The sequence below is a fragment of the Trachemys scripta genome, chromosome 5 (assembly GCF_013100865.1).
Source record: "Trachemys scripta elegans isolate TJP31775 chromosome 5, CAS_Tse_1.0, whole genome shotgun sequence".
Taxonomy (NCBI): domain Eukaryota; kingdom Metazoa; phylum Chordata; order Testudines; family Emydidae; genus Trachemys; species Trachemys scripta.
This window is the reverse complement of record NC_048302.1, coordinates 90,522,128-90,549,043: the sequence shown is the minus strand read 5'-3', so window position 1 is coordinate 90,549,043 and position 26,916 is coordinate 90,522,128. Positions and strand designations below refer to the sequence as shown.

Below are 26,916 nucleotides of genomic sequence, written 5' to 3'. Positions count from 1 at the left end.
CACAGATAAGTGGGGAACATGGAGACCTGGGAGATGGGTCGGAAATAAGAGGGAGTGTGGGCTATAATGGCAGAGAGAAAGGAGGGTCAGGGCAAAACTGGGAGGCAAGATCGAACCAGTATCTTAGATGCCTATATACAAATGCAAGAAGTATGGGTAATAAGCAGGAAGAACTGGAAGTGCTAATAAATAAATACAACTATGACATTGTTGGCATCACTGAAACTTGGTGGGATAATACACATGATTGGAATGTTGGTGTGGGGATGGGTACAGCTTGCTCAGGAAGGATAGACAGGGGAAAAAGGGAGGAGGTGTTGCCTTATATATTAAAAATGTACACACTTGGACTGAGGTGGAGATGGACATAGGAGTCGGAAGTGTTGAGAGTCTCTGAGTTAGGCTAAAAGGGATAAAAAACAAGGATGATGTCATGCTAGGAGTCTACTACAGGCCACCTAACCAGGTGGAAGAGGTGGATGAGGCTTTTTTTAAACAACTAACAAAATCATCCAAAGCCCAAGATTTGGTGGTGATGGGGGACTTCAACTATCCAGATATATGTTGGGAAAATATAGCGGGGCACAGACTATCCAATAAGTTCTTGGACTGCATTGCAGACAACTTTTTATTTCAGAAGGTTGAAAAAGCTATTAAGGGGGAAGCTGTTCTAGACTTGATTTTAACAAATAGGGAGGAACTCATTGAGAATTTGAAAGTAGAAGGCAGCTTGGGTGAAAGTGATCATGAAATCAGAGTTTGCAATTCTAAGGAAGGGTAGAAGGGAGTACAGCAAAATAGAGACAATGGATTTCAGGAAGGCGGATTTTGGTAAGTTCAGAGAGCTGATAGGTAAGGTCCCATGGGAATCAAGACTGAGGGGAAAAACAACTGAGGAGAGTTGGCAGTTTTTCAAAGGGACACTATTAAGGGCCCAAAAGCAAGCTATTCCTCTGGTTAGAAAAGATAGAAAATGTGGCAAAAGACAACCTTGGCTTAACCACAAGATCTTGCATGATCTAAAAAATAAAAAGGACTCATATAAAAAATGGAAACTAGGACAGATTACAAAGAATGAATATAGGCAAACAACACAGGAATGCAGGGGCAAGATTAGAAAGGCAAAGGCACAAAATGAGCTCAAACTAGCTACGAGAATAAAGGGAAACAAGAAGACTTTTTATCAATACATTAGAAGCAAGAGGAAGACCAAAGACAGGGTAGGCCCACTGCTCAGTGAAGAGGGAGAAACAGTAACAGGAAACTTGGAAATGGACGAGATGCATAATGACTACTTTGTTTCGGTCTTCACCGAGAAGTCTGAAGGAAAGCCTATCAATATTTGTAGAGGAAACGGATTTGACTTTAGGACTAAATCAGGCCCATGATGAAGGCAGCAAGCACAGTGAGGAGAAGATGGAAAGTGTACTCTAGACTGAGAATCCTGCTAGCACAGGACAGCATTCCTCACTGCAGAACACACGTTTCTCTTTCTCTGACCAACAGTAAAGTGCACTCAGATGCACTGTAGGCTAGCACACATTGCTGATGTCGGCATATGATGTAGTCAGCAGGAGGCTTATATGCCTTTCAAATCACATTCTGATAGGGATATAGAGTGTGTCCTGGTTCTATAACTGGGCACACCTTCCAGCATTCTCATGTGCTATGAAGGTATTCTGGCTACCTGGAGCAGAGAACGAAATGCTCCTGAAGCCCTCTTCCTCTTCCTTTGTGTGCTAGTGAGAATGACTCAATCCTGAAGAGCCCTTAGAACAGGAGTGGGCAAACTAGGGCCCGCGGGCTGGATCCGGCCCGTGAGCCGTTTGTAAGCCAGCCCGCGAGCCACACCACATGGCGTGGCCCCGCTCCGGTGCTCCAGCCGCGGGGCTGGGTTGGGGGCCGCACCACATGGCTTGACCCCGCTCCGGCGGGGTGCTGGGTCAGGGGCTGCACCACGTGTCTCAGCCCCACTCCAGCTGGGGCGCTGGATCAGGGGCCGCATCACGTGGCTCGGCCCTGCTCCGTCCGGGGAGCTGAGTCGGGGGCCATACCACGTGGCTTGGCCCTGCTCCAACGTGCCAGCCAGGGCGCAGGGTCGGGGCCGCACCACGCAGCTCAGCCCACTCTGGCCAGGGCACTGGGTCGGGGACCGTACCACGCAGCATGGCCACACTCCGGCCAGGGCACTGGGTCGGGACTGCACCACGCGGCTCCTGGAAACCACAGCATGGCCCCACTCTGGTTCCTACACGCTCCAATGGGAGCTGCAGGGGCAGTGCCTGCAGCTGGGGCAGCGTGCAGAGCCTCCTGGCTGTGCCTCTGCATAGGTGCCGGAGAAGGGACAGGCCACTGCTTCTGGGAGCTGCTTGAGGTAAGCGCTGCTTGAAGCCTGCACCCCCAGAGCCTCTCCCCACACCCCAATCCCCTGCCCCAGCCCTGATCCTCCTCCTGCTCTCCAAACCCCTCAATCCCAGCCAGAGCACCCTCCTACACCCCAAACTCCTCATCCCCAGCCCCACCCCAACCCCAATTTTGTGAGCATTCATGGGCCACCATAAAATTTCTATTCCCCGATGTGGCTCTCGGGCCAAAAAGTTTGCCCACCCCTGCCTTAAAAGGACTGTGGATAACAGTGGTCAATGGAAAAGGCCCCAAATAAAATTTTGCTAGTGCTAGTGTTAGAAAAACACCAAAAGTTCAGGATTAAATAGGATTCCTATGATAAACAAAAAAGGCAAGTAAACAAAACTATGTTAATTTCAAGCTGCATTAGCAACAAGGAGGAAACAATATTTCTTAAAATAAAATAAAAATGTTTTGAAGTGTGCAGGGGATAAATAAGAACAATGAATCAACCATAAAAAGTAGTTGGTAATGTAACACCTCTTCAGATAGCTTCTTTATAACATGCCTTAAATAACAGGAATATTTAAATATTTTCATATTCAAATTTTTCACATTTTAGAAATGCTTCAGAGTAAAGATTTGCTTCTTTTTCTTTGGACTTTGCATCTTTTAGCTAACTTTGGAATCTCTCTTTCCAAAATAGGAAAAAAACCTCAATGAGATTTAAGAGAATAGTCTTCCTATTTGAAGACTAAAGCATTATTTCTTTTCCACAGTAAAATTACAGTCTTATGTGGCTCTCTTAGGTCTGGTTATGCTTACAATAAAGGCAAATTATAGTCCCATTTTTCAGCTAATTTGCTCATCCTACTCACTTGCTCTAAGAGGCAGAATGACAACTAATCCCCATCCAGGAGTTTTTCTGATCTCTGTGGCTCCCACTTTTCCAGTTTGACTCCTGCTCCTGCCTCACTGAGAGCAATACACAGGAAAGCAATCTCTATGGCCTCCTCTGACCAGAATATGGTCAGTCCTAAGGAGTTTGTCTATTCCCTCCGTTCCCACCTCAAAATTTGAATGCAGCATTTGTACTACGTTCCTGAGCCCAGAATCTTATTTACTGCAATTCTGTGCACCACTGCAGCATTTATTTTTGTAAGGATTTAATATATAAACACAAAGTGAAGTGATAGAAACAATTTTTGACCTCCCACTAAAACAGTGCATTTCTTCTAAAAATTCTGCAAAGATCCACAGTTCCTATTCCCACAGACTCATCCATGTCATTCTACCCTGACCTTCTGCTTCAGTATGTTTTCAACACCTTTAAAATACAGATCTTGCTATAACAAATTCCTTGTTTCCCAAAGACTAAGTCAAAATCAGACACAAAGAAAATAATCAAAATATGAAATTAGTAATACAGAGTGTAATTAAATAGTTTTTGGTTTATTACTCTGTATTTCAAGGATCTAGAAGTTTATAATCTCTTCTGCTCTATTCTGATTTCTCCCTACAAACACATTCATTTGTATATTGTAGATCTTCCATATGGCTTAATAGGAGGAGACCAATCATTAATAGTAAGAAATGTAAGTGGAGAACAATTATAAAGTGGTTTATTCTAGGGTTCAGCAAACTTTATTAATACTTTCATTAGAAAAAGTTGCAAATCAGTGGTATTTAGTTTTCAGTTGAGGGACTAACTCCAGCTGTGATGCTCTTTCCTTAGGCTAAGTTCAGCTTCTCACTCCAACATAGTGCTGTTCTGACCTGAAAAGGTTTAGAAAGGCAGCCTCCGTGGTTCTCCTACCCTCTCACTCCAACTCAGAGTCTCCCTTCTCTCTCCACCTGGGCTGTCTATTCAGCTTCCCCTTGGGTCTCGCCTTATATTCTCCTCTTCCGCTGCAACAGGGCAAGAGCTCTGTTGACAATGCTGCTGCAGGAGCTGCTGCAATGCAGAAAACCACCTAGGTTGCACAACAGCTCCGTCTGCATATTGGCTTTCAGAGACATTTCCTCACTTCTAAACAACATGTTCTATCCATCTCTGGACATTACATCAAATGAGAATAACAGAATCAGAAATGGGGACACAAAAAACACAACCTCATGCCATATATTGAGTAGCAAGGCTGTAAATTCAATTATGATCAAATATGTCTGAACACCCATCATTAACTATTGTCTCCTTCTTAGTCTTTCAGCTTCCTCCTCGGGTTTGCCTACTGCAGCTTCACAGTAACACAATTCACTGAGATAGGATTGTCTGCACCTCACCTCATGGAGTTTTCTTATTTGAGGTCATCTGCATAAAACTACCTAAACAAAAGTAATCTCAACAAAAATAAGATTAAAAATAGGAAATGGAATTAAAACAACAGAAATGGTTTGCTTAACATATCTCAAGTGAAAATAGACCAGGTACTTTCACCTTAGTTACTGAAGGAAAAAAAAAAAAGTGATTGGCTTACATCCCCTGAAAGCAATCCCCTTTCTCAAACTATTCTAGTCCACTTGTCAGTACTTCAGTGAAGTCTTAATACCAACACTTTTTCTGTGTCCCCTGTCAAGTTAATATTATATCCTAGTTTTCTGAAATCAAAGAGATTCAAAAACTATTCATAAAATCGTATCATTTTCCACCTTCTAGGCAACAGTCCTCGAGAAAATAAAACCCTTTAATGATTGACCACCTTTCAAAGGCTTATCAACCTAGCTCAAACACTGCTTTTCACAGGCCACCTTGGCTGGCCGGTTTCAGTCGGGTCACTTGATAAATCCCTCAAGCAGGCTGAGGGTGGGAATTGTTTTGGGTTGGATCTCCCCCCACCCACCCACCCCGACATGAACTATATAGTTTGGGCAGGGTCCCTAGGCCTTCTTTCACAATGCTAAACACGCAAACCAGAGGAAACATGCAAAAGAACAATCTACCAAAATGATCTGGACATAAACAAATAGTGAGCTGCATACAACAATATATTATTCAATAATAAAGTTAGGAGTTATGTTCTTAGGGACGGGCAATAAACCAGCAGGGCTCTGGAGGATTGAAGCCCATGTGATGACAGAACTAGAAACAATAACTAGTAGATAAAAGCCCATGCTGTCGAATGAGTGTAGCAGTTTGGCCAAGTAATCCACCATCCATGCAGTTGCCTGTATACAACCAATGAAAGTGTAGCATGCAAATTAATAGCAGAGTAAGTGTGCTAACTTAATGAGTTACCTCCAATACACAGTGGTTCAGGGCTTTTGGCATGGTACAGATACATGTCTTACCGTAGCTGTACACCACATGGGTGTAATTTGTAAAGTTAAAATGGTTGAGAACTTAAAAACTGGACTGTATCCCAGTGATAATTGAATCTGGTGATATTCTAAATAATCAGAGTTCTCAACCACACTTGTAGCTATTTTCATCACTTCACACTTACTCAGACATTCTAGGCTTCAGAGTAACACACAAACAGAATGACAATCCTGGAATCTTATTATATAGATAAGCACTAAGGCCTTGATCCTGCAGAGACTTGCACATACCCTTCACTTTACACACTGTGGGCTTGGCTACATTTGCGAGTTACAGCGCAATAAAGAAGCCCCGTGCGCACTAGCTCACTCCCCGTCCACACTGCCAAGGCCCATAGAGCGCTCTGACTCCACAGCTACAGCGCTGCTGGTACTCCATCTCGGCGAGTGGAATAACGTTTGCAGCGCCCCCACTGGAGCGCCACGGCGCCAGTAAGGACGCCCTGGGCCTATAGTGCACTCTGATCAGCCTCCAGAAGTGTCCCACAATGCCTGTGCTAGCCACTCTGATCATCACTTTGAACTCTACTGCCCTGCCCTCAGGTGACCAACCATCAGACCTGCCCTTTAAATTCTCTGGGAATTTTGAAAATCCCCTTCCTGTTTGCTCAGCCAGGCTATCAGCAAATCTTTCCAGGTGACCATGCCTCCACGTGCCAGGCGAGCCCCAGCATGGAGCAATGGTGAGTTGCTGGGCCTCATCAGTGTTTGGGGGGAGGAAGCTGTCCAGTCCCAGCTGCACTTTAGCCGTAGGAATTACGATACCTTCGGGCAGATATCAAGGGACATGATGGAAAGGAGCCATGACCGGGACACACAGCAGTGCAGGATTAAAGTGAAGGAGCTGAGGAATGCAGACCTCAAAGCCCGCAAGGCAAACCACCGCTCCGGTGCTGCCCCTGCGACCTGCCATTTCTACAAAGAGATGGACGCGTTACTTGGGGGCGACCCCACCTCCACTCCGGGAACCACCATGGATACTTCAGAGCCCAGTCTAACAAGGCAGGAGGAGGAGCAAAGCGGGAGCGAGGGTGCTGAGGCAGAGGAAGACACCCCAGAATCGCTAGATGCATGCAGCCAGGAGCTGTTCTCAAGCCAGGAGCAAGGTAGCCAGTCGCAGCAACCAGTGCCTGGGGAAGGACAAACACCAGAGGAGGTTTCCGGTAAGCGGCTTTTATTTTGGGAAGAAAGTTATTTGTGCGGGGTTTTGGGGTAAGAAGGGTTAGGGCTGCATGTACGCCTAGATGCGGAATAGTGTGTTGATGTGCTCTCTCATAGCGCGGTAATCGGCCTCAGGGATCTCTTCAAAGATCTCATCCAGAACTTGGGTAATACGCTTGCACAGGTTTCTCAGGAGAGCCACTATGGTCCTTGTCCCAGTCAGGCTAACTTGTCCGTGCCACTGTGCCGTGAGGGGCGGGGGGACCATTGCTGCACACAGGCAAGCTGCATATGGGCCAGGGCGGAAGCCACATTGCAGTAGAAGACCCTCCCTTGCTTCCCAGGTCACCCTCAGCAGCGGACAGACTGTCAGTGTGGACAGACTGCAGCACTTTCCCTACTGCGCTCTCCAAAATGGGTTTAACTCACAGCGCTCTACATCTGCAAGTGTAGCCATGCCCTGTGAGTAGTTCCCTTTAAATGAATGAAACACAATGGGGTATTAGAGAATACAGTAAGGAGCACTATAGAAAATCCTAAAATTAAACAGATTAGAGGATCCATCATATGACTATTATGCACTCCACTCAAGGATCTAAAAGTACCTTATAGTAATTAAGCCTTACAAAAATCACTGAAATTATCATTATTTTAGAGATGGGGAAATTTAGACAGAAACATTAAAATGACTTGCCCAAGGTTACAAGAACTCTGTGACAAAGCCAGAAACATATAATTATTATCTTTCAGCTCCTGGTCTCATTTCTACATTCTATTTTGGATTTGTCACCTTTAAATTATTTATCTATGAGTATATTATATCACTTTTTAGAGTAGGTAACAAAAATCAGGACTTATTATTTAACATAAACCAGTACAGTAACATTCTAAGTTAATCATCTGAACAGTAGAACTGCTAACCTCTGCTTGCCCAGAACATCTTAATTCCATAAAGCCTGAAAAAACAAAAACAGACAATGCAGTATCTTAAATGAAAGTGTTTCCTACCTGATCAAATTGAAGATCTTCACCTCTCTGAAGAGATCTTGACAAGAGCTTTTCCTAGAAACAGAATAGAAATCATCAGAAAGTACGAACCATGCAATTAGCTATAAACAAAGCACTGCAACAAGCAAAACAAGCAAATGTGATATAACATAGGTGTAAAAAGCAGGAATCAACCTACTTTATGAAAATGTAAAGAGGCATAGATCAGTCTCAATTCCAGCTACATTGTCCAGCTGGAAAAAATTTTGAAGATGTGAACTGAACATAGAAAAGATCAGACATGAACAAGCTAGTTTAGTGGCTTCGTTGTCGCACTATATGCCGTCAATCACAAAATCTGGAATTTCTGAATTCCAGAAGATGTCTAGGTCTCATTCCTCAGCAGGGGCTTAAAAAGATCATCATGCTGCTCCACCTGGATAGCTGGAGATGAGTGACAAACGGACTTCTACGAAAATCCCATCCAGCCCTCCTAGACACAGCATATTCATGATCATGGGAGAAAGATATAGGGAGAAAGGAAGTCATAAGAGGGGAAACAATAAGGCCTTCGTGAAAGTGGAGGCTCAATCCAATCCCCATCTATTTTTTTGCCCCTCACTTTTCCTACTGTAAAAGAGAGAGAAATTGATGTACAATAAAATTAAGATACCGGTTATAAGTACGATTACATTTGAGATAGCCTTGTAGAGGAAAAATGCAATATTAATATCAAACAAAAGTTACAAGTTTGTATCCATACCTCATGACTATCAATCATTATAAAATATACTGGGTTGAGCAAATATATTCAAGGTAAAATGATGAAATAAATATTAAAATATTAAAAGAAAAAAATGTTCAGAAACTAGAACAAAAGTACCCATTTAAAATACTTCTGAGTATGACACTATTGTGTTTGATTTATGATCGTCAAGATTACCCAAACTCATGTTATCAAAAATACAATTTTAAGGCTCTTCCCATGAGACCAAGCCAAGAAAGAAACAGACACAAATTCCTTAGTCCCACATTATTGTGTGGGCCATTATCTACTAGTTAGGTAGGGTTGCCAACCATCTAATCACAGAAACCCAAAAACCCTTGCTCCCCCTACCCCACCCCTACCCTGCCCACTCCATCCCCCTTCCCTCCGTTGCTCACTCTCCCCTACCCTCATTCATTTCCACCGGGTTGGGGCAGGGGGTTGGGGTGTGGGAGGGAGTGCAGGCTCTGGGCTATGAGGTGGGACTGATGGGTTCGGAGGGGGCTCCGGGCTGTGCCTGGGGCAGGGGATTGGAGTGCAGGAGGGGGTTCGGGGTGCAGGCTCTGGGAGGGAGTTTGGGTGTGGGAGGAGGCTCAGGGGGTTGGGGTGCTGGAGGGGGTGAGGGATTTGCGGGCTATGACTGGGTAGCGCTTACCTCAGGCGGCTCCCTGAAGCGACCGGCATGTCTGGCTCCTAGGCTTAGGAGTGGCCAAGACAGCTCTGTGCGCTGCCCCGCATGCAGGCACTGTCCCCGTAGCTCCCATTGGCCATGGTTCCCAGCCAATGGAAGCTGCAGAGTCGGCACTCAGGGTGGGGGCAGCATGCAGTGACGCCCTGGCTGCCCCTGCGCCTAGGAGCCACAGGGACGTGCCCGTCGCTTCCGGGAGCCATGCGAAGCCAGGGCAGGTAGGAAGCCTGCCTTAGTCCCACTGCACCACTGACCAGACTTTTAGCGGCCTATTAAAATCTCCCGGATTGGTTTCAGTAGCCACTGGGAGATCCAGGAGACTCCCGGCCAATCCGGGAGGGTTGGCAACCCCTATAGTTAATACTCTAAACCAATTTACACCAAGGGTTTTTGTGAATTCTCCATCACTGACAATTTGACATGAAGATGTGATGTTTTTCTAAAAAAATATGCTCTAGGCATTACCACAAGTTCTGTGGCATGTGTTAGATGATCACAATGGTCCCTTCAGGCCCTGAAATCTATAAATACAAACATATTTTCAATCGAATTTGGAGTTAAAACATCTTGGCAGTGGCACTTTAAGATGCTGGAAATTAACTCCAGGCAATGAACATGTTTATCATGGATGCTCCCCAAACATTTGTCCCTGGCTATAAACATTTATTTTAGAGCTCAGTCTAGGGTAAACAACAAATATTCATAACCTGGAACAAATGCTTGGGGAGGGTTCACACTAGCCTTTACACACATTCATTACCTTGAGCTAACTGGCAATTAAATAAAGCTAAAAATTATTTGCATAGACAAACCCTGACACTAAAAAATTTCAGGAGCAAATAATACAGGCTCCAGATGACTGATTCAACTCAGAATATATCTATACTTTGGAGACTATACTGGCATATCTATTGTCAGCGTAGCTATGCTGGCATAATCCTATACTGTAGATGCATCCTGCGGCATCGGAAAAGTTTTTCTATCGATGCACATGGGAACATCTCCTCCCCGAATGAAGTTAGCTAGGTCAAGAGAAGCATTCTTCCACAGACGTATCTGCGGCCACAGTGACAGTTAACTTGGCATAGCTATGTTGGTCAGGGTGTTTCCAGCTATGCTGGAAAAACTTTTCAGTGTAGACCAGGCCATAGTGTAGAAATAGCCCATGTCTTCCCTGAGGCGTGGTTTACACTTACAAATTATACTAGCATAGGTGTCAGCCAGTGGGGTGGGAGGGGGGGGGCGGGAATGAAAAACCACACACACACTCCTGACTGACATCTCTAGTCTGACACCTATCCTCCCCCAGTGTAGATGCAATCATGCCAACAGAATACTTTAGTCAGCAAGCTAATGTCCTTTGGGAAGGTGGTGTTCCTGCACTTGCAGAAAAACTCCTTCTGTCAGTGTAAGTTGTGTCTACATGCGGGGGCTATGCTGACAGAGGCTTGGAGAAAAGTTTTTGGTATTTTTTAAAAGCATGTTAGCTAACATGGTAAAATCCTAGTGTGAACAAGGCAGTTTGTAGTTTTCACACCTGTTACTGGTTAAGGTACCCTCAACCTGCTAACAACGTGAAAACTAATACTAACACAAGGTTAAAATAAAAATAAATAAATACTTTTCCTAGCCTTTACATGCCCATAGTGTCTAAATAGTCCACTGCAGAAAGAACTATTTTGAGAACAAGTAGCATTGTGATGAGAAAGCCAATGAGGTTCAAAGATATGAGTCATTATCAGATTTCCAAAAGGAGGCAGAATATTCTCATTTACCCTGATCTTCAGCCAAGACATACCTATTTGGGTATTTTATTAATTGGCTATAATAGTCTGTAATTATTTTTAGTTGCTATTATGTATTTATTATGTATTATTTACATTTGATTTAAAAAAAATAAACCGTAGTCACTGGAGTAAATGAAGACTAGCTGCTTTAATATGACAGGTATTTGACCTTTTGTGACCCTGACCATGTGACTGGGGCCAGACAATAAAGATAAATCTATCAGAACTCCTGTATATCACTTCCTTATTACATGTGTTATAGGTAAGACTATGTTTTAGTCATGGGTATTTTTAGTAAAAGTCATGGACAGGTCATGGGCAGTAAACAAAAATTCACAGTCGTTGACCTATCCATGACTTGTACTATATACCCCTGACTAAATTTTGGCTGCTCTGGAGGAGCGGGGGGGAGAGCAGCGTGCAGCCTGGAACCCCTACTGCTGCTTAGGGGGAGGGGGTTGGCCAGGCTGGCAGACTCCTTACCTGACTCTATGCAGCAACATGTCCCTTGGCTCCTAGACGGAGGCACAGCCATGGGGCTCCGCGTGCGGTCTCTGCCCCAAGCGCCAGCTCCACACCTCCTTTTGGCAGGGAACCATGGCCAATGGGAGCTATGGGGGTGATGCCAGCAGGTGGACGCAGCACACAGAGCTGCTTGGCCACGCCTCCGCCTAGGAGCCCAGGGACATGTTGCCGCTTCCAGGGAGCCCCCCAAAGTAAGTGCCGCCTGAAGCCCTCACCCCCTCCTGTGCCCCAACTCCCTGCCTCAGCCCTGAACTCCCTCCAGCACTCAAACACCTGCTGCTGCTGGGGTGGGGGGCACAGTGGCCTGAGACTGCCCCAGCAGCGGCCAGTGTGTCTGGCCCAGGGGCTGCCCGAGTTGCTCAGGCGGCCCCCGGGCCAGCTGCACTGGCCACTGCAGAAGTCACGGAATCCATGACTTCCGTGACAGACTCGCAGCCTTAGTTATACATAGGTGTTTGATTTTCCCTTTTGCTCTTAGACATGCAATGTTGAAGAATTTTCCACTTGATCTTTATAACAATATACACCCTGGATGCTAAATGAGAAAGCATGACAAATATATGGAAGAGTGTTAGTGTCAAAACACTTCCTTGTTTGACATCACTTCAGGTTGATCATCATCATACTGGACTGTAGCCTTCATGCCATCATGGAAGGCTCAAATCAGACTTAGGGGGTGTCAAGGCTGCTTCCCCACTTTGAACTTTAGGGTACAAATGTGGGGGCCTGCATGAAAACTTCTAAGCTTAACTACCAGCTTAGATCTGGTCCGCTGCCACCACTCCCAAAATGCTAATTCCCTTCCCTGGGTAGCCTTGAGAGACTCTTCACCAATTCCCTGGTGAATACAGATCCAAACCCCTCGGATCTTAAAACAAGGAGAAATTAACCATCCCACTCCTTTCTCCCACCAACTCCTGGTGGATCAAGATCCAACCCCCTTGGATCTAAAAACAAGGAAAAAATCAATCAGGTTCTTAAAAAGAAGGCTTTAATTAAAGAAAAAGGTAAAAATCATCTCTGTAAAATCAGGATGGAAAATAACTTTACAGGGTAATCAAACTTAAAGAGCCCAGAGGAATCTCCTCTAGCCTTAGGTTCAAAGTTACAGCAAACAGAGATAAACACTCTAGCAAAAAGGTACATTTACAAGTTGAGAAAACAAAGATAAAAACTAACACGCCTTGCCTAGCTGTTTACTTACAAGTTTGAAATATGAGAGACTTGTTCAGAAAGATTTGGAGAGCCTGGATTGATGTCTGGTCCCTCTCAGTCCCAAGAGCGAACAACCCCCAAAACAAAGAGCACAAACAAAAGCCTTCCCTCCACCAAGATTTGAAAGTATCTTGTCTCCTTATTGGTCCTCTGGGTCAGATGTCAGCCAGGTTACCTGAGCTTCTTAACCCTTTACAGGTAAAAGGATTTTGGAGTCTCTGGCCAGGAGGAATTTTATAGTATTGTTCACAGGAGGGCTGTTACCCTTCCCTCTATAGTTATGACAGGGAGATTGCAGGGTAACCAATTCTCTCTCGCAATTGGAATTGGCTCTTTCTGCTGACAAAGTCAAAAGCCTTTGTAAGATCTACAAAGGCCACGGAGCGGTTTTTCCTTGTTCTTGATACTTTTCTTGCAATTGCCTTAGTGCAAAGACCATGTTGATAGTCGATCTACTGACATGGAAGCTGCACTAACTCTGGATATACATGTTCAGCAAGAATTTGCAGTCTATTGAGAATGATCCATGCAAATGCCTTGCCATCAACACAAAAAAGAGATTCCTCTGTAATTGTTGCAATCTCTCATCTCCTTTGTTTGTATACACTTATGATGTTGCATCCTCTGTGTCTTTTGGTGCCTCTCCTTCCCTTTAGCAGGCAAGCAAGACATTGTGCAGATGTTTAAGTACAACCTGTCCTCCTTGTTTCAGTACTTCAGCTGTTAAGAGAACTTCTTTTTGCCGATGATACGGTGTTTTTCACACAAAGTGACAAGGAGCTCCAGCAACTTTACAATAGCTTTGCATTAGCCTGTGATGAATCTGGAGTAACAATCAGTCTAAAGACAACAATGATTTTGACACTAGATGTTTTAACGGCACCAGAAGTTTTAATAGTTAGCACCATGCTAGAAGTTGTGCATAAATTCTGCTATCTGGAATCAACTGTATCGGAAAACAGCAGCAGGAACTATGAATCTAGACACTAGAGATGTAATTCAGATCCAAAGACTGTGGGGGGTGACAGTTAGCTCACTGAGCAGGCAAGTTCAGCCTCTTCACTTCTCCTTTTCCAAACATGTCATCAGTGCCCCACTACATACCATTTATACCACACATTTACATCCACTAAACAATACTAGAATAATGTAAAACAAAATTATATACAACAAAGTATTTATGTCCTCCTTATATGCCAGGGGTTGTATGTTTCCCCTTGCATCCTCCCCATTCCAGGGACTCAGTGTCCCCTCGTCCATACTAGCCCTCACGCCCCAGGACCCACTGCCCTCTCTTCCATAATCCCCCAGGTTCAGAACCTGTACCACCACTTCACCTCCGAATGCCAGAAGTCCTACATCTCTTCAAATCCCCACTCCCATATTTCCCTGGACCAGGAACTTATGTTCCCTTCACCCCTCCCAATACCAGGGGTTCTTTATCTCCCCAATGGGGGAAGGGAATGACTCTCTTTATTCACAGTACTCTTCCCCCTTCATTCGGAATGGTACCAGCATGCATATGTGTTTATAGACTTGTGCGGTGGCACCATGTTGGAAGAAGGAAGCTCTATTTGGCCTTCTGGCTCCCCTTCTGGAACTCTTCTCTCCATTCACCAGCTATTTGGTATTTCTCCTAAGGGAAGGCAGGAGTGTTTAAAGTGCTCCCACTGTTGCAGATATCACTTCCACTTCTGAAGTGGAGTTCACCTCACCTCTCTTCCTTCACCTCCAAACCAGGCTGAAAGTTTGGTGGGGAGTAAGGGGAGGAATTGCATCCTTCCATCTCTAAAATTATCCTTAGCCTTCGCTTTACCTTTATGGTCCACCATTATTGTGCTTCATCTGAATATCTAATAATACAGAATTTCTATTTTTAAAAGAGAGAAAGAATCAGAACAGAAGACTGGCCTACTGCCACTACTTGAAAAGAATTTGATTATGCTAAATAAACTAAACACTTCCTACATGAATTTTCATGAATTTCAGAAAGTATAATTAACATAGTAGTTACAATATCAAGCATTTGGCTTTCCTGTCACCTGTATTATTGTGTTTATTGAATGGAATAGCTGCATGCTACACACCTACTCTTACATGGATTATTTTCAATTTTAGAATAAAAATAGTGAAAATGCCTCTAAGGGCTTGTCTGGGTTTAAGCTGCAGCTTTTTTTGATGCATGTCAGGTAATGCACAACACACAAGCCTAACTAATAGTGGGCACAAGGGATGGTGCATCCTCTTTTAATGTGCATCAGTGTGTATGTAGGGCGGTAGCTTGCTGCTTACTAACAGCTTGGCATTCTCAAAGGATAGCCCATGATCCTTTGCTTTGCTGCTGAATAGTGTGCATTCTGGGACTTTTCTCAGTATGCATTGCGGGATGCATAGCAGAAGCCAGGCAAGTTCAAGTTTTTTAAAAATTCCATGTTTCCTCATCTCTGCCCCATGTTTCCCCTTTCTTGGCAGGTCAGTGTCATTTTTTAAATGCTCTCAGACAGCATGAACTCAACAGTGATCTATAGTACTACGCTGGTAACCTGAAATATTCAGAAGCTGCTTGGGCTGTATTTTGGCATTCAAAGCCAGATGAATTTGGCTTTGGACTTCATCCCCCACCATATCAAGCAGACGATTTGGTGACAGCAGCAGCAGGAGCTTCAGTGGCAGAGGAAGCAGGATGAGGACAAGGAAGAAGAGGAGGACATTGAGCAACTAACAGGTAAGGACAGATGAAAGAAGGGGAAAGGAAAACAGTTAAATGGGCATGTGCTCTCTGTGGCGTGGGCCTAACACCAATCAATAACCAGGACTTCAGCAGGAGACAGAAACTGACTGTCCAGCCAGAGCAGCCATCATTTTGGAAACATGTACGGGGGCAGAGAAGGGCTGAACAAACAGCATGGCCTAAAGGAGGCAGGGGAGCCTCAGCTTCAGAAAAGCTCCTAACTCACATCCACCTACAACGGCTGTGACCATGGGGAACCCGGAATAGAAGGCAGCATAGCAGTATAGCACAATAATAAATTGTAAAATAAATAAATAAATAAAAGGTTCTCACTTTCTTGTAACTGTTGTTCTTTGAGACGTGTTGCTCACATCCATTCCAATCAGGTGTGTGTGTGCCGCATGCACAGTCGTAGGAAAGTTTTTCCCTTAGTAGCACCCAGTGGGTTGGCAATGGAGCCCCCTGAAGTGGCACCTTCATGGCGCTCAATATATAACCATGCCGACCCGGAGCCTCCTCACTTCCTTCTTGACAGTTACTCCAACAGCAGAGAAGGAGGATAGGTTTGGAATGAATATGAGCAACACATCTCGAAGAACAACAGTTACAAGAAGGTGAGTAACTGTTTTTTCTTCAAGTGATTGCTCATGTTGATTCCAATTAGGTGACTCTCAAGCCTTACCTAGGTGGTGGGGTCAGAGTTTTGGAATCGCAAATTGGAGCACCGCTCTGCCGAAAGCTGCATCATCTCTGGCATGCTGGACGATAGCGTAATGAGAGGTGAACGTATGCACCGAGGACCAAGTTGCTGCCCTGCAGACTTCTTGGATCGGGACCTGGGCCAGGAATGCCGCTGATGAGGCCTCTGCCCTTGTGGAGTGTGCCGTAAGTGCCGGGGCTGGTGTCTCGGCCAGCTCGTAGCACAAGCGGATGCAGGATGTGATCCAGGAAGATATTCTTTGAGATGAGACTGGTAGCTCTTTCATGTAGTCAGCCACCGCTATAAACAACTGGTTCAATTTCCTGAATGGCTTGGAGAGTTCAATATAGAAGGCTAACACTCGAACATCCAAGGAGTGCAGCCTCTGCTCATGGCTACTGGTATGAGGTTTTGGATAAAAACCAGGCAGGAATATGTGTTGGCTGGGATGGAAATGTGATTCCATCATAGGCAGAAAGGCCAGGTGAGGTCTGAGCTGCACCTTGTCCTTGTGGAAAACTGTACAAGATGGGTTTGAGGTAAGGGCCTTTAACTCAGACACCCTTCTTGCTGATGTAATGGCAATTAGGAAGGCTACCTTCCACGATAGGTAGAGAAGGGAGCAAGTCGCCAGCAGCTCAAATGGGTGCCTCGTTAAATTGGAGACTACCAAATTAAGGTCCCGTACTGGAACAGGCTGTCTAATCTGGGTAGGTAGCCATCCAACCCTTAAGGAACCGTCCAAACATGGGATTGGCAAAGACGGAGCGTCCAGAGACTCTGGGGTGGAAAGCTGTAGTGGTGTACAGGTTGACCTGGGAAAAACCCCACCTCTGGAAAATGGGGTGGACGACTGGCTGGATGGACCACTCATGGCTGTGGAAGGACCTGCTGAAGTGGTCCACCAGTATGTTCTGGACTTCTGACAGATATAATCCTTCCAGTGAATGGAGTGGGCTATACAGAATTTCCAGAGCTGAGAGCCTCCTGACAGAGGGGCAAAGACCAGGTTCCACCCTGCTTGTCGATGTAGAACATTGCACTGGTGTTGTCCATCATGACTGCCATGTGCTGGCCTTGCAGACAAGACTAAAAGGCCTGGCATGCGAGTCGCACCACTCTGAGCTCCTTGATATTGATATGGAGAGAGAGAGCTCATCCTGTGACCAGAGGCCCTGCGTTCAGAGATCTCCCAGATGTGCGCCCCAACCTAGAGCTGATGCATCCATAACTAGAAACAAGGACAGCTGAGGGCTGTTGAAGGGAACTCCTTCGCAGACTATTCAAGCATTGAGCCATTACTGGAGTGACTCTAGCATCTGCTGTGGCACCGTGACCACTAGTCCCAGGCTGGCGCACCCCAGGCAATATATCAAAGTGAGCCACGTCTGTAAAGACCTGAGTCTCAGCCTGGTGTGTCAGACCATGTACGTGCAGGCCGTCATGTGACCGAGGAGACTGAGGCAATTCCTTACTGTAGTGGTCAGGTACTGTCTCATGCATCAAATGATGTTTGCCATGGCTTGGAATTGGGACTCCATCAGGCTTGCTCTTGCCTGGACCGAGTCCAACACTATTCTAATAAATTCTGTCCTCTGGCTCGGATACAAGGTGGACTTGTTCATGTTGAGGAGGAGACCCAGTCTCTTGAACGTGGATGTGGCTAGACAGACCTGCAACTCCACCTATTCTCTGGTGTGCCCCCTGAGCAGCCAATCGTTGAGGTAAGGGTATACCTGCACCTGCCTCCTTCAGAGGAAGGCTGCTATCACCAACATGCACTTGGTGAACACTCGTGGGGCTGACAACAGTCCGAAGGGAAGGACCGTGAACTGAATGTTTTTGGTCGATCATGAACCTTAAGAAGCATCTGTGTGCAGGGCGAATTGCTATGTGAAAGTATGCGTCTTTCATGTCGAGGGTGGCGAATCAGTCTCCTGGATCCAGAGAAGGGGTAATTGTAATGAGAGAAACCATGCGGAACTTCAACTTCAGCATGAACTTGTTGAGTCCTCGCAGGTCTAGAATGGTTCTGAGACACCTTTTGGCTTTGGGGATTAGGAAGTAACAGGAATAGAGCCGCGGGGTCAGAAGCCCATAGCCCAGCTCTGGGGCTTCTGCAGCACAGAAGTGAGGGTGGTACTTCTGCGCTGCCTGTGGAGGTGGGCCTGATGCAGGTTGCAGTCTAAGTGCTGCCTCCTTAAGGAACTGCTTCAGTCTAAAGTTCTGCTCCTCCTTGGTTTGGGGCAAAAGCCCTTACAAATCCTGCACTTTTCTGACTGATGTGCTTCCCCCAAACACTTTAAACAAGCGTCATGAGGGTTGCCCATTGGCATGGGCTTGTTGCAGGACTTGAACCCCTGGGACTTACGCATGTAAGTCCCCCAAGGAGAATGCAGTCGGAGAACCCAACAGCTAACTAACTACTAGCTAGAACTACAATAAGTAAGAACTAAAAAAAAACAGTCCGAAAGAGAAGCTAGGGAAATGTGGAGAGCAAGACACCACAGTTCCAATGACCTTCACTGGCAGAAGGAACTGAGGAGACTCCGAGTTGGCAGGATCTCATATTGAACGCCATGAAGGCCCCACTCCAGGGGGCTCCATAGCTAAGGGAAAAACTTTCCAACTGGGCACGTGGCATGCACACACCTAACTGGAATCGATATGAGCAATCACTCAAAGAAGAATAGATAGATCCTGGCTCTCCAGGGAGTTCTCTTCATTGGCATCTTCATGCTCATCCTCCAATGAGTCTTGCTGGTTGTCTTTGTAGTGGGGGAAGAGAGCAGGAAGCAGGTTCCACAACCTTTCTGGGTTTGGTGATCATGTAGTTGTGCAAAATCCTGTCCAGCACTTCTAAAACTGGACAAGTTACATGTTTACTCTTTATTTAACACTTGTTGTCATTCTAGATCATGACCTCTGGCTAGCAATGTCCACAAACATATCTCTATCCCAAAAAGATCTCTCTGGCCACAAGAGCTTCCTGCACCGATGCTTCTCCCCAGATAGCAATAAAATCCAGGGTCCCGGTACTGCTCCAAGCAGCCGCATGTGGTATGTCATAGGACTTTGGAGTATTATTGCAGCAATTGCAGTGTACTCAAATCCAGGAGCAAACAGGCAAAATCTGGCCACATGCCAGCTTTTAAACAGGAGACAGTGCATTCAGTAAACTTGACACCAGAGCAGGGGACCCGCAAAGCAATATGGGACCACCTAATGGAGGACTAACAAGCAGCGAGCAGCAGCACTGCATGCAAACGAAGAATACGCTGAACTAACCTGATTCACTGCAAAGTCAGTTCACTTTGAAAGAGGATTCCAGAATTTGCAATAAACGTGGAGTTAGAGTGCTATAAGGCAGTGCTTCTCAAAGCCGATCCGCCGCTTGTTCAAGGAAAGCCCCTGGCGGTCCGGGCCGGTTTGTTTCCCTGCCGCATCCGTAGGTTCGGCCGATCACGGCTGCCACTGGAAAAGCACAAGTCCATGGAGCCGGATGCGCTGCATCCGAGGGTGCTAAAGGGGTTGGCGGATGTTATTGCAGAGCCATTGGCCATTATCTTTGAAAACTCATGGTGATTGGGGGAGGTCCCAGATGACTGGAAAAAGGCTAATGTAGTGCCCATCTTTAAAAAAGAGAAGGAGGAGGATCTGGGGAACTACAGGCCAGTCAGCCTCACCTCAGTCCCTAGAAAAATCATGGAGCAGGTCCTCAAGGAATCAATTCTGAAGCACTTTGAGGAGAGGAAAGCGATCAGGAACAGTCAGCATGGATTCACCAAGGGCAAGTCATGCCTGACTAACCTAATTGATGAGATAACTGGGTCTGTGGATGAGGGGAAAGCAGTGGATGTGTTATTCCTTGACTTTAGCAAAGCTTTCGATATGGTCTCCCACAGTATTCTTGCCAGCAAGTTAAAGAAATATGGGCTGGATGAATGGACTATAAGGTGACTAGATCATCGGGCTCAACGGGTAGTGATCAATGGCTCCATGTCTAGTGGCAGCCGGTATCAAGCGGAGTGCCCCAAGGGTCGGTCCTGGGGCCGGTTTTGTTCAATATCTGCATTAATGATCTGGAGGATGGCATGGACTGCACTCTCAGCAAGTTTGCAGATGACACTAAATTGGGAGGAGTGGTAGATACGCTGGAGGATAGGGATAGGATACAGAGGGACCTAGACAAATTAGAGGATTGGGCCAAAAGAAACCTGATAAGGTTCAACAAGGACAAGTGCAGAGTCCTGCACTTAGGACGGAAGAATCCCATTTACTGTTACAGACTAGGGACCGAATGGCTAGGAAGCAGTTCTGCAGAAAAGGACCTAGGGGTTACAGTGGACGAGAAGCTGGATATGAGTCAGCAGTGTGCCCTTGTTGCCTAGAAGGCTAACAGCATTTTGGGCTGTATAAGTAGGGGCATTGCCAGCAGATTGAGGGATGTGATCATTTCCCTCTATTCAACATTGGTGAGGCCTCATCTGGAGTACTGTGTCCAGTTTTGGACCCCACATTATAAAAAAGATGTGGAAAAATTGGAAAGAGTCCAGTGGACGGCAACAAAAATTATTAGGGAGCTGGAGCACATGACTTATGAGGAGAGGCTGAGGGAACTGGGATTATTTAGTCTGCAGAAGAGAAGAATGAGGGGGGATTTGATAGCTGCTTTCAACTACCTGAAAGGGGGTTCCAAAGAGGATGGATCTAGACTGTTCTCAGTGGTACCAGATGACAGAACAAGGAGTAATCATCTCAAGTTGCAGTGGGGGAGGTTTAGGTTGGATATTAGGAAAAACTTTTTCACTAGGAGGGTGGTGAAGCACTGGAATGGATTACCTAGGGAAGGTGGTGGAAACTCCTTCCTTAGAGGTTTTTAAGGTCAGGCTTGACAAAGCTCTGGCTGGGATGATTTAGTTGGGAATTGGTCCTGCTTTGAGCAGGGGTTTGGACTAGATGACTTCCTGAGGTCCCTTCCAATCCTGATATTCTATTATTCAAAGATATGAATCAAACTTCAAATGGCTGCTCTGCCAATTTTCCTGATGGCACCCTCCTAAGACATGCCATAGAAGTGCATCCGAAGAAGTGAGGTTTTTACTCACGAAAGCTTATGCCCAAATAAATCTGTTAGTCTTTAAGGTGCCACCAGACTCTTTGTTGTTTTTATAGAAGTGGCAGTAACTCTAGTGAACCAGGCCCTAATGCCTTCTGATATAGAGACTTTGGCTAAATTGGAACACAAGTCAATCCAGAAGGATTCGCAACCTCTGAAATAATATTGCCTTTCCCTTAAATCTTTATCCATATGCCATAAATTACATATTATGGGATTTCAAGATAGAAACAGTCTTTTTGCATGTTTGGGTCTGAAAACAGGCTTCCGCAGGGTGAGTGTGGGGCTTTAGGAAGAAGGTCAGCACAGAAATGTATTGGCATAAAAGTCTGTGACCACTTGGGAGTGAATTTATGCAACACATCCACAGGCTTAAGTAACAGAAGTCTCTCTAGTAATGGAATAAGTTGTATATGTTTCCTTCTTTCCCTAGTTACTAGAGGACTGTGAAAGACCTGGGGAACAAGCTGAACCTCGGGTTATTTTTAATTTCTCTAGGATTTCAGCAATTTTGTGATGAAGAAGCCTTGTCCTTCGATACACATATGTTGGAAGGCCAAAACCAGGAATATTTCCCTGAAGTAATCCCCACAGCCATGGTTCTGGCATAAAAATTAGCATGCCAAACTGTGATCCTTCCTTCAGCTGCTAGAATTTTTGGTGCTTATCTTTGGTCTTCAGGAACATTGTCCTGAATGGGGGTAGTGGTTTCCAAAGGGCATACAGATACTACAGTATCACTACATGGTAGCTGGCAATACACATCCTCAGAGCCTGACAAATGTTTTTCTGTCTAGAGAACTTTTGGAATTCATGCAGAGGTGAAATCATTGTGGAGCTGAGATTATCATCTGGTGATGTAGCACAGGTTCCTCCCAGTAGGATATCCATCTTGACAGAGGAATCTCTTGCCTCTTCATCAATCCCTCCCTCATATTGTCTCACACACATGTCAAAATGAACAAATGCATTCTTATGTTGCCCTGAGGTCAGAGTCTATAATGAAAGTGCCAGTAGTGGTGCCACTGGGGGCAGAGCCAAAAGGATTGGACCAGAGCCACCAGTACAGCGAAGGGCGGAAGTCCCAGGTTTTGGCTGTGCTGACTTGATCAACATCCTCATCTTGAAGAGATGTCCACAATAATAGTTGCAAGGAACCTTGAAGAATATCCTTCAATGCCAAGAGACTTGAAGTCAAAATCCACCAGGCGATCATGGTACATAAGGTTGACATCATTGATGAATTGGGTGGCCTCCAAAACTCAGTCCTAGTGGTGCTGTCTTCTGAATGAGAAGCCCAGTGCTGGAGTACCTTGAGAAAGTGCCAGGCTGGAGGATGACCGGTAAACTGGAGAAGCAGGAATCCTATATGGATGTTCAGAGTCTGGTCTCAGTGAATCTGATTGTGTACACAGAACACATATTGATGAAGCCACCAACAGTTGCAGTGTCAATGAAGGCTGTGCAATCGGTTCCAATTCTTCAAGCATCTAGCTCTGAGAGATCAATGGCAGTACTTTTTTTTTTTTTTTTTTGGAACTTCCTCAGAACCAGAAAAATGCTCACTCTTTTCCTGTCTTTTCAGAGCAGGTTGCACAATATCAGGCAGCATTTCAGGAACAGCAATGGAAGCTTGTGTAGAGGATATTCCATCTACCAGTAAACTTACTTCCAGTGCAGTCTGCTGAACAAGTGTAATTGGCATCAATATTGTCAGTGCCAAAGACATTTGATATCGTTTGATGGTGTTGGCAGTTGTCAACCGAGTTCACGATTCTGAAGATCCTGTCACTGCAACCCCTTTTTGAAGAATGTGCTGATTGTAAAAGATTTCCCACTTAGCTGTAATGGGTGTAGAAGCCAATGAGGGTAATACTGGGCATTGTTCAGAGCCCTTTCAGTGCTGAGGCCTATGCCTTCAACATCTCATAGCAAAGGTAAGCCCAAAGCCTCACTTGAAATTCCTAATAATTTCAAGAGTGAATGATCAGCAGATGGATCACTGTGCCAGGGAGCACACTTCCCCAAGGACACCACGTGGCAAAGATGAATGTCTAACTCCAAATAAACTACTGACAAGTGGAAGACTCTTTTAATCCACTGATTCAGGCTATTAGTGCAGAACCAAGAGAAATCTTCTAAGCTCTGGTGAGGGTACTGGCAATTTAAAAACAAAAAAAACCTCACTAACACTAGCTAAAACAACTATAGGATTAAATGAGCTATCTAAAATAAGGAGGTATGCCCAGATTCTCAGAGGCAGACATATCACAGCTCCCTAATGCTCTTTGTGGTGGTGGACAAGGAATCGATGCAATAAGGGCCACCACTCCCTTAGACAGGCTCACATGCTGAACACAGGTGTCAGTGGGATGCATCATGTAGCCTCAAAGGACAGAGTTTTGATGGAGGTTCCATGAGCTCAAAACCAAGGGCCAAAAATCCCACACGTGGGAATGCACATAGGCCCTCAAAGAAGAGCATCTATTTGTGTGGGGGGAAAAGAAAAAGCAATCAGCAACTGAGTTGTTACAACTCTTGTAAAAGTCACAATTTGCAATGATATCGAAGTGTATGGGCTAAATCTCACAGCTCTTACCCAGATGCAAAAACAAAAACAAACAAAAAACCACCAAACAAACAAACTCAGTGGGCCTGAGTGATTAGCTTCAGTTGATTGACCTCAGTCTGAGATTACAGAGAACTTTACTTGACAAATTGGAATAACATTTAATTCTATTTATTTGTATTTATCTAGTCATTAGTTTTATAAAATGAATTAAAATGGTGCCTATAAAACTTTATGTGCACATCACAAATATTTAAAACCACAAAAAGATAAATAATCTCAATCATATACAACAATAGTTGATTCAGTCTTATAAGAACAGAACAATATAATCTTTCCTCAAAATTATGCCTAATGGATCATCCCCCTATTCTAGGGTTACCATATTTAAAAAATAAAAAAAAGAGGACACTCCAGGGGCCCTGGCCCCGCCCCTTTCCCACCCCCGGCCCCGCCCCAACTCTGCCCCTTCCCCAATGTCCCCGCCCTAACTCCCCCTCTGCCCTCCCAGCCACGCGAAAAGGGCTGCCCGAGCGCTACTGCCTTCACAGTTTGCCGGGCAGCCTCCAGACCCTGCGCCTCTGGCCGGTGCTTCCCCAGTGCAGCTGAAGCCCGGGAGGGGAAGCGCCCAGCCAGGGGCGCAGAGTCTGGAAGCTGCCCGGCAAACCATGAAGCCAGTAGCGCTACCGGCTTCGGGCTGCCCCCGTGCCTTTGGACCCCAGCCGCCGGCCGGGCACTTCTCCTCCCCGGCTCCAGCTGCTCTGCTCCTCCCCTGACTCAGACTTCGGCTCTGTTTAAGAGCTAAGCTGCCCGAGCCAGCGCTACCGGCTTCGGGTAGCCCCCGTGCCGCCAGACCCCAGCCGTCGGAGCAGAGCAGCTGGAGCCCGGGAAGGAAAGTGCCCGGCCAGCGGCTCGGGGTCCGGAGGCACAGGGGCTGCCCGAAGCCGGTAGCGCTGGCTCGGGCAGCTTGGCTCTTAAACAGAGCCGAAGTCTGAGTCAGGGGAGGAGCAGAGCAGCCGCAGGAGAGGAAGTGCCTGGCCGGTATTTTTCCCGGACATGACATGTTCGGCTTTTTGGCAATTCCCCCCGGACCGAATGTGGATAAATTGAGAGCCCAGAGGAGGGCAACAAAAACAATAAGAGGTTTGGGAACCCTGACCTACAAGGAAAGGTTGAAAGAATTGGGGGATATTCCGTTGAAAGAAGAGAAGGCTGAGGGAGGTGGGGCATGATGACTGTCTTCAAATATATAAAAGATTGTTATAAAGAGGACTATGATCAATAGTTCTCCAAGTCCACCAAGGGAGAGCAGGAAGTAATCAGTTTAGTTTGCAGCAAAGAAAATTTAAGTTAGATATTAGGAAAAGCTTTCCAACTATAAATATAGTTAAAACACTGAACAGATTACCTTGGGAGATTGTGGAATCCCCAACATCGAAGGTTTTAAGAACAGATTAGGCAAACACTTGTCAGGGATGATCTCAGTATACTTAATCTGCCTCAGTGCAGGGGGATGGAAAAGAACTCTTGAAGTCCCTTCCAGCCCTATATTGCTGTGAATTTTATACCCAAAGGCAAAAGAAGTTGGTCTATTTAGGACCAAGAGTATGAAAATGAGAAAGTTATCTCCTACCGCCAGAACATTTTCAATTTCTACAAATCAGAGCAATACGTTTAACGATACATAATTTTTTCACTTCCTGAGAGGTCATCTGGCAGAGGTGCCCCCTAAATATTATAAAAATCAATAAAATGTTTTTAATATGCCAGAAGGCTATATTCATTTCTGCTTGCGAATCAGCCATCATATACCCACTGTGTATTCAAAAGCAAAAACAGGAAACATTTCAATTACTGGTAAACCAAAAACTTTTTTAGAATTTAAATTGTATGCATCTTAAGTTTACTAGACTTAGAATATCAAACTATTGTTACGAAAGTTATCCACCTTCCCCAAAAGGGGATTTTCTATTTTAACTACCACTTGCCTGTTTGAATTATACCTATTTTTTGGTGTAACCGCTCTACAGTATGAATTCATTTTATTATCATAATGATATGGTTTATGATCTAACGTACAACAAACAAAGAGCTATAAGCTTACCTATAAAATGAGAAACATGGTGAAGTACTCCACCCTAAGTAAACACCATAAATGACTGAATAACTGCAAGAAAAGTCAGTTGGAAAATTATTTCCCAGAAGGGACGCAGGTGACTTTCCCATGAGACAAATGCTAAAAGGGAGGTTATATAAATATGCTTACATGTATATGCATACATTTTACATTTTTACTGCAGTATTGCTAAACACCAGTGTTAAGCAGGTGAACAAATAGGGGTTTTATTGTATCTATTGATTTTGCAAAAAACAGAAGCAGACAGGCAATGGAAACATTATTATTGTCACTGAAAATCCTGCCAAAATTCAGTCTTTCAAAATGCAAAGTCTCCACAACTTGTTTTTATCAGTAAGTTAAAGAGTGAAGTCTTGATTCTAGAGTCTTTATGCAATAAATTGACATGGATTTCAATGATACTTAAGTGTGCAAAGAACGTCAGGATAAGGCTTATAGTTTCTTACACTTGTTTACTAATAATTCTATACCAGTCCAGATACTTCTAATTGTGTGTGTGTGTGTGTGTGTGTGTGTGTATGAAAAATAAAAAAAATTCCCATTGTAATCACTGTACCTATACTAAAATACTAAATAAGTGAAATGAACAAAGCTTTATGCATTATTCTAGGTACAGGAATTACTCACACCTTGTAAAAAGCAACAGAGGGTCCTGTGGCACCTTTGAGACTAACAGAAGTACTGGGAGCATAAGCTTTCGTGGGTAAGAACCTCACTTCTTCAGATGCAAGACTTGCATCTGAAAAAGTGAGGTTCTTACCCATGAAAGCTTATGCTCCCAATACTTCTGTTAGTCTTAAAGGTGCCACAGGACCCTCTGTTGCTTTTTACAGATTCAGACTAACACGGCTACCCCTCTGATACTTG

The 26,916-nt window shown here is 45.1% G+C and overlaps 1 protein-coding gene across 14 annotated transcripts in view; it reads right to left on the bottom strand.

Moving 5' to 3' along the window:
- FRYL (FRY like transcription coactivator) overlaps positions 1–26,916 on the bottom strand; it is a 394,573-nt gene that overhangs the window by 213,414 nt on the left and 154,243 nt on the right. For all 14 annotated transcript variants that reach the window (XM_034771653.1, XM_034771656.1, XM_034771654.1 and 11 more), the window contains one exon: positions 7,834–7,887. In XM_034771653.1, the coding sequence (XP_034627544.1) occupies positions 7,834–7,887 (54 nt within the window). The remainder of the gene's footprint in view (positions 1–7,833; positions 7,888–26,916) is intronic.